The 9049-nt window shown below is 40.3% G+C and overlaps 1 protein-coding gene across 1 annotated transcript; it reads left to right on the top strand.

Moving 5' to 3' along the window:
• Positions 1–973: 973 nt before the first annotated feature.
• LOC137259629 (uncharacterized) lies at positions 974–8760 on the top strand. Its single transcript, XM_067797242.1, has 5 exons — positions 974–1271; positions 6298–6473; positions 6840–6925; positions 7851–8049; positions 8644–8760. Exons 1-5 carry the CDS (start codon positions 974–976, stop codon positions 8758–8760), a joined length of 876 nt encoding a protein of 291 aa, XP_067653343.1.
• The last annotated feature ends 289 nt before the right edge of the window (positions 8761–9049 follow it).

A 9049-nucleotide genomic window follows, 5' to 3' on the forward strand; every position in this document is an offset into this window, starting at 1 on the left:
AGGTATTAGCATTTTGTCATCATAACTGTAATTCATTAGGACGTCATACGTCCAACAGTATTACATTGGTGTAACATTAACTGTAAATATGTTACACTACAGTATCTTCCATGCATGTCATATAGTCGTACTCTGAGTCTGGCAGGTCAGAGTCAGTCCACCTTCACAGAATAATGATTTGTATGTTTTACGTATTGAGAAAAACCTCATTGCTACTGGAAGCTTTTTCATAGTTTCTCACGCGTGTTCGTTTTGAGAGTGTGTTTTTGTCTGGATAGCTTTTAGAGTTATAAATGAACCTGTTTCTATTATGCAAACGGACTTAGTTACTTGTTCATTGTGGTGCATGTGCTTCTCACAATGAAGACGTTATCAAGAAGCACCGTAGTCATGTGGCATCGACTCTCTTTTGTGCTTGATGCAGGGCATCTGAACGGGTACTCCAGCAGGTTCCGAGACTCTAATAAATAGACTTAATAATCAAACCTGCCAAGATTGATGTCAAGCACTGTATGTAATTGCCAGAAGTGCGTTCCTTAAGCAAAACCTGTTAAAAAGATTTTTATGATAGGAACGGTTCTCCTTAATGATCATCACACCCTATCTGTTTAAGTGGTGGCTTTGTGAAGAGCTCCAATTAACTTCTGTAAAACGTAACTGAGCACAAAGTCAATTCTTGCATAACTGACAGCTATTACCACACTCCGCTGTTGTTCTCCTGGTACATTCCCAGAGAAGCATGAACAGGTCTGAGTGAAAATTTGAAATGATAAATGAACTTCTTGCTTCTGGCCAAACATGTCCCTTTAAGATAGTCACATCATCAATTTGTCAGTGATTGGTTGATGAACAGAGCCATCGAATTTAGTAATAACGTAACCGAGCGTTTGGTCAATACCTGCGTCATATCATCGATTAGTACAGACTACCCTCCCGTTCTGTAACAACGGGGAAGTATTCGAGAAGCAACGACATGGCTGTGTGGGAATTTGTTCAACTTGTTCTCACCATCACCATGACTTACAGTTTGGCTTCACAGTCATGTGGCAATCTGACATTTCACCATCTTCAAAGTTTGGATGGCCACCTGTTCAATGACACCTTACTCAGTCAACGCATTGTTTCTGACAAAGTTGCATGTTTGTGGTGGTGTTTCCGTGATCTGCAGTGCAACATGGTACTACACAATCCAAGGTCTCAACGTTGCCGGTTGTACTATTCGTCCGTCATCAATGGGGGTGTACAAGAGGCAGGCTGGCAATATTATACAGGTAACGAATACTGTATGCCATTCTGGTGGTATTGTCATGGTAATACATGGACTGTCCCTTTGTTGTTAAAGTTGTTCTTTAAATAAAAAGACAAAAAAAGTAAATCTGAACCACAACATTTAATTACTGACATGATTCGTATCTATTATTTCCAGTAGGATACGATCACAGACATGCCATTCGATGCCATTTATTCTCCTAAAGATCTGTGTTTGTTTTTGACGCTCAGCATTATTCTGGCTATGTGACGGCATGTCTGTAAATAGTTAAGTCTTTGAATGTCATTTAGAAGTGTAAATACATAAGAATGAAGATTTTATGGATATCAACTTCTTTCTTCATAAAGAAGTTGATATCCATAAAATCTTCATTCTGTAAATAGTTGACCACCCAGTCCAGTGATTGACATTACATGACAACGCAGTTAGTGTACAAGGGCGTTACTGAACACTTACTTGATATATACCGACTGCAGTTTCACATGTTACAGTTTCACTGACCTGACATAAAGTCAACAGAGGTTATGTTGATGATTCTCTTAAGTCATTTTATCAGTCATTATTTTTTAATTAGGTTTTCTTCTAGAAACCAAAAGGTACTGAAAACTGAAAAATTGTGAGGTTTTTGTAAGGTGATTCATGTTGTAAGGTTAATAACGAATCTTGTGTTGGAGATATTATTGTCACAATATGCGCTGTTTCCTTTTAGCAGAATCTTTTGGATTATAAATAAGACCCTATGTGTTGTAAATCAAATGTATTTCCCGGACGCAAACACTCTGAATTTTAAATAATTAGTAATTTTTTTAAACTAGTCTGGATTTTCCATGACATGGATCCCCTTACTGTCAAGACAATGCTAGATGATGTTAATTACTTCAAAGGACACCGGCACGTTGACCTGGCGCACCTCCCTGCGTGTCTATTTGGTTCGAACGTAGGCCTGGCGGTACGCCCCCGTTAACATGCACTGGGCAGGTGGACTGACGTATAACATCAAGCAAAAGATGTTATAAATTTTTAGAAAATTTTGTGAATGGCGGATTTTACCAGCAGAGCAGGACATACTGTCTCCTTTCGCGAACAGCCATTCGGAAGGCCAATTGTCAGTGTTTTACCGCCATTTTGTTCCGTTTTATATCCATAACATGTCATATATGCATGGGACAAAACGCTTACTTTCAACACAAAAACATAATAAAGTGTTTGGTGTGTTTCTTATATGTGTTAGTCGCTATATGATTGAACCGATACTATGCGACTTTACATGTTTGCTCACTATTATATCAGTATAGCATTCCAGTCGATTTGTGTGTCATCTTGTCAGTAAAAATCGTATTCTTCCCGATTCAGTTAGAGCCCATTTTTATTACATGGGATACATGCAGGTGATGAAAACAGGAAATAAGGCTCTAATATGACAGTGAGTGAGAATGCTTTTATGTGGCTTTTAGCAATATTCCAGCAATATCATGGCGGGAGACACCAGAAATGGGTTTCACACATGTGGGGTATTTAACCTGGGTCGTCAGCACTATGAGAGGACTAGGCTACACAACCGCCCCAGTATGCTTCAAGTAAAGGTTCATTTCCAGTCCAAACTTTCAAAAGATACGCAGAGACGTTGCTGAGCGTGCCATTCTGGAAGTTTAATTATCTCATGTCACATCCACTTCATACATGCGACCGTTTTTCATAAGAACTGGTAAAGTTGAGGGCCTGAAAGTTGGACATAGTTCACTGGTAATGATCTAAATGTGTTCTGAGACACTAATAAAGTTAGGCAGATTTCATCAAGACAGTTAAAAAAAAATAGTGTTAATTTTATGCTCAGCTTTTCAGAATTAACACCACTAGGTACATTTTGAAAGTCAGTTTAACATTTGGAATTATTCAATAATAATAATGTTGTTCGTTTGAATAGCTCTTGAGTCAAGAGTTTAATTGATTATAGAGTCGTGTCAAAGTGCACCCCGAGATTTCTTACATCTGAACCGGTAGCGATGATGCTGTCGCCAGTAGTGATGGCTGGGAGACTTAGTTTATATGCAGATTTTTGGCACACAGAGTTTGACGGGGGTGCCATTCTGGAAGTTAAATAACTTTGAGGGGCCATCGTTCTTTGATCAACGAAATTGCACACATAGCAAGGGATGGTGTAAATCCAGCTGGGGTCTACGCAGTCCCCACGGCCACTGGTGATCTCCCTTTGGTGGGGAACATGCTATAGCCCATTTCTATATTGTACCGTTAAAGATAAAAATAGTGTTTTAGGGTTGTTTTAAGTGTACAGTCCTTCCATTGTGAGTAACAAAGTTTGTTTTATTTCATGTATACGTTAACAAATTTACCTCACTCAGATGCTGTCAATCTATAACTTGATTTTGTTATGATATGAGGGGTAAATCCCCATGGTCCCTATGTATCTATAGCCAGTTTTTATATTGTATTGTCCAAATAGTGACATTAGTTTTACCTTTCCACACTAGTTTTAAATTGTAACTGTGATATTTCTAGATGTTTTACTGTTAAAATCTTAACTCACTCACTCCGTCATGAAAGTACATAATACTTGGTTGCTTCTGTTTTAATATCTGCGCACATAACAGACATTCTTGGTTGGGAAGACCCGCCGCCATATAGCTGGAATATTGCCGAGCGCGGCGTAAAACTAAACTCACTCACTCACTATTTATCGTTATTTGGTAAGTTCTCAGATCACCATAAACCCCACTGTTTGAAAATGGCCCGTGAAGGTCCCGGGGTAGAATAGGCCTTCTGCAACCCATGCTTGCCATAAAAGGCGACTATGCTTGTCGTAAGAGACGACTAATGGGATCGGGTGTTCAGGCTCGCTGACTTGGTTGACACATGTCATCGGTTCCAAATTGCGCAGATCGATGCTCGTTTTGTTGATCGCTGGATTGTGTTTTCCAGACTCGATTATTTACAGACCGCCGCCATATAGCTGGAATATTGGTGAGTGCGGCGGAAAACTAAACTCACTCACTCACATTGGTTATGAAAGTGTTGGCATAAACGCTACAGGAAGCAAATTCTGGTAGTATTAAATAGGAACAGTGATTAGAGCTATAAATACAACCTACTACTGTTGGCTGACATCCCTCCGCGAAAAGTGATCTTCCTGCAAAAGGTGGTTTCCGTGTTATTTAAAATGTAAGCGAATGAGTGAGTTTTACGCCGCTTTTAGCAATATTCGAGCAATATGGGCTTCACACATTGTACCCATGTGGGCAATCGAACCCGTTTCGTTGGCGTGACAAACGAACGGTTTAACCATTAGGCAACCTTACAGCCTCTTTAAAGATCTAAGGTTAAATGCTTGATGCAGAAGCCGGATGTTATAGTCACATTGTGAAATCTGTCATTTCGTGAAATCACTTAAACTTTCAATTATTTCGTGATATGACTAAGAGGGTCAGCCACTTCGTGACATTTTGTGCAACAACAATTCCGTCATTTCATGAAATTTCACTTAATGACTTAATCGACAAAAGTGGATCACAGTTTCAAAATCAATTTTTGTAACTAAAGTTAAAAATATTGCGGCAGCGTTGAAGCATTTACACATTTGTGTCCAGAGCAGCCACACCTGTCCTGTCCACCATATATAGACTAGCGTTCAAAAGAAACGCCACCAAAATAAACAACACTGTAAATTGTCAAAATATTTGTTAGTCTGTCTGAAAATAGCGACAAACAGATCTCTCGAACACAACATGTCTATTCCCAGAGAACACTTGCACTTACGTTTCGTACTTTATGAAAATAACCCGAATTTACAAGAATAAAACGGAAACCGTGCACACAGTTACTCGTATTAGGGTACACAAGCTAACCAGGTTTATTCTCTTACATCATTTTAATCGACTGACAACCAGGAACGGGATTTGTTTACCACAAGAGCAGAGGGAGGGAACAATCGGTATGTTACAGGCACAAGAACATGTGGCTAGGACCATGGGATGCTGCAAATCCACTGTCGAAAGACGTGTCACACGTCTACGATAGCCGGCCAGTACTGCAGACAGGACAAAGACTGATATACTGAAGGTCACCACCCAAAAATAGGACCGGTATTTTTCGACTGTTTCACCCAAGGATCCGATAAGTCACTGTGACGTCGTCAAAAGCCAGCAGGATTGGACATCCAGTCAGCAGACAGACTGTGGCCAGACGGCTCCGTGCCAATCGACCTTTCATGGTCATGACATTGACGTGCCAACGCCGACGTGACAGATTAAGATGAACCAGGACTGTGTGACACTGACTGCAGTGAAACTGGCGAAGCGTGAATTTTATTGACAAACGCAAGTTCCAGCTCTTCAAGATATGTCCCCAACTGAGCACCTTTGGGAATAACTGGGACGTCATATTCGGAAACGCCAAAATCAGCCTTTGGCGAGGAACGTTTCGACAGCTGCCATGCAAAGGATCCCTAACCAAGACGTCAGAAGAATCACATACTCAAATCGGGTTCGCCCTGCATCACTACTAGGGGTTGTATTGAACAACATGTGCTGTCCAGAAAGTTGTAAAACGAACCAATCGATTCTGCATTGGTAATCGAATACTGGATAATGTGATATTCAATCACGAGCTGCGTCGGTTTTCTCCATGTTATCCATTATATACTGTTGCTGAATGATTGTTTTTAACAATAAAACATCTAATGTTACCATATTTTACTTAAGTTTTGTTTTTGGACCGACAAAATATTTGATGGCCTTTCTTTTGGATGCTAGTTTAGATGAAATACGTTTTCATAAAAAGACTGACAAATATTTATTGGCACGAAGTGGAAGAAACACAACCTGTGTACTTTTCTTTGCTCGTCAGATTGAATTTGCCCGGTGTCCATCACATGTAGCTTATGTAAAAGGGGAAAAAACAAAAATTAGTTTTTTTATTGAACAGATAACACAAATAACTGCTTCAGCATTGTATTGACAGGTTGGAATTACCAACAGTTAATTTATAATGAGTATAATGTGGAATATGTTTAGTTGCCTGCAGCGACTTCCGGGTCGTGAATGCACTCTCGGTGATGAGGAACCAGACCCACGTGAATGTGACCTGTTCGAACGGATTCTCCTACTTACCAACCACGTCAGGCAAATGTTTCCATGACAAGGTACCATTAGACATGGGACGGTGCATGCAGACCCTGTGGATTGACCCGGTACAGTGACAACTATTTGTAGACCAAATACATGTTGACCCGGTACAGTGACAACTATTTGTAGACCAAACACATGTTCCTGTATCTGCACGTCCTTCAAACACATGCATCACTTCACGTCTGACGTGTTAATTTACTGAGACATATACCGATGCCTGATATAAAACCTTATCATAATTGAACACAGATCGTTTTAAACCGACAAAAAATACCATAATATATGTGTGGGACAAACGTTTATATTACTTCGTTATGACAGATGTAAAGCACTGCAGCTGAATATTGCACACATTGATTTAGTTCTGTAAAGCATTTCAGCAAGTTGTTTAGCCAACAGGCATCTACTGACTGTCTTCCTTACAACAGGTGCCAATACTGAAGACACCACTTCCCGCTCCCTTGTCCACTGGCGCGGAGATTATCGTACAGGAGACGTCAGATGGAGTCGGGACGTAGGTGTTTGCAAAATTCAACATTAACAATCAACAATAATCAACACTTTGTATGACACAGAGTGATGCTAAGTTTGGAAAATACTAATACGACAAGGTATGTAGATCAGACAAGAGGTAGTTTTTATGTTGTATGTCATGTCTCCTTGACATGACAGTCTCCCTGATAGATCAGAAAGGACATATTGGAAGGTTTGTGTAGTACACGACGCAGGTGTGTAATTCCCTTGCATCGGTCGAGATTGTTAGGACGGGACAGATTCTCATGCTTGACGCAGAAAGATGTCTTCCATTCATATACAGTTTGTTAATAATGGAGAAAGGAAGTATATGCAATGACCCATGGTCAGAAATGACGGAATTGGTCATCGGTCAACATGCATGTCGCAAGAGCTGGTCATTCCATCTGTCTTTGCTGACGTATATCATCGAATCCCAAATGCATAGACCTATTCTTATTATTTTATGTCAATCACTGGATGTCCAACCCTTGAAGGTGAGAATATTGGTCTTCAGTAACCCATTCTTGCAGTAACAGGCGACCAACGGAATCGGATGGTCAGGCTCGCTGCGTTAGTTGCCACTTAATCGGTTCCTAGTTGCATAGACCAATGCTCATGCTGTTGATCACTGGAATGTCTGGTCCAGACCACCAGGAATATTGCTGAGATTGCTGTACAACTAAAGTCACTCACTCACTCACTCACTCCAATCACTTCATGTCCACCTGCCAGACTTCAATCCACTCCGCTCCACGCCACTTAAAACCTTTCAGCCCAGTGCCACTCATTCCGTCACAAGCGCCAATGCGCTCCACTCACTCACTGACCCATTGATTCATTCTGCTCTACTCCCATGTTAAACTAATGTGAATAACAGACAACGTGTTGTATAATGTCAAGTGAATAATAATCATCTTCTTCAGCCCTGCAATATTTCTGATGAATAAGGATGGCAGTAGAGTGGTGTTTTATCTGACAGTTCGGTGGTCTCCATCCTATACCGTCATCTACAATACTGCTGCTGATGGGGCATGGAGAAGGGAAGTGACCTCTCCCAGTCCTGTGCTCACACCAAATGCCACGTCAGTTCTCTCCATCAAAATTACAGAGACTCAGTTTCTGGTAGGTTCTGGCAAGATTTCTCAAACTACAGTACGTTCAGCTTGACCTGAGCTACTCTACATATGCATGACCCGGGAGGTTAAATGGCACAATCGTCAGCTTAAACATTTGAGTAGAGAAAGTTATTAATGTTGCGTTCTGACGAATCATGCACACATTGGAAACATTAGGCCGTCTGTATCTTCTGCTTTTAGAAATGATATAGCAGACGATTTCAAACGGCCATCTTGTCTCTGCTGTTTGGACATGTTGACAATCAACCGACAAAGGTGCACCACTTTATAATGATAGACACAACCGGTTATAACACGGTCATGAAGACAGTTAGTATTCCCTCGACCAGGTCAAGCTGAACAACCGGTGTACTCATGCAAATAAAGTCTGCTGTAGGATCTTTTTAGGAACATAGTGAGAAATATCTTCGTGTGGGAAAAAGAACCTGGTTTTTCATTGTGAACGTTTTACTCACTGTGCCACCTCACATTCACACTGAGCAAACTATCAAACATGTACAATGTATATATTCGTTCGATAAGTGTTAGTGTGACGAAACTGTAGTTTCCACTTTAATGAAACTAGTTTGGTCTTTTTCAGATATCCGGCAATGACAACACTCTGTTCGAGGTTCCCAGAAGGTTACCTCTGCAAGAGACCGACACCCTTCAAATTGACTTCAAAGTCATAAAACGGGTGCAGATAAAATATTCATAAATGACAATATACAATGAAATACTATTTTGATGCCGATTCCTTTGGCAATATCATTAATATTGCATGCTGGAAAACGTTCTTTTGAAACCTTTTTTAAATGTAAAAATAATGTTTTGATACACATACACACGGATAAAACACCAATTAAACATTAAACACGGAAATAGATTTGTCAAATGTTCTGATACGCTAGATATTGACTTTGTCAGAGAGTTAGCTTCGTTTATGGCCATTAACAGCAACATTCCAGAAATGACCTTCACATTTTGTACCCAAATGAATTGAACCT

This window comes from Haliotis asinina, chromosome 13, assembly GCF_037392515.1.
Source record: "Haliotis asinina isolate JCU_RB_2024 chromosome 13, JCU_Hal_asi_v2, whole genome shotgun sequence".
NCBI lineage: Eukaryota > Metazoa > Mollusca > Gastropoda > Lepetellida > Haliotidae > Haliotis > Haliotis asinina.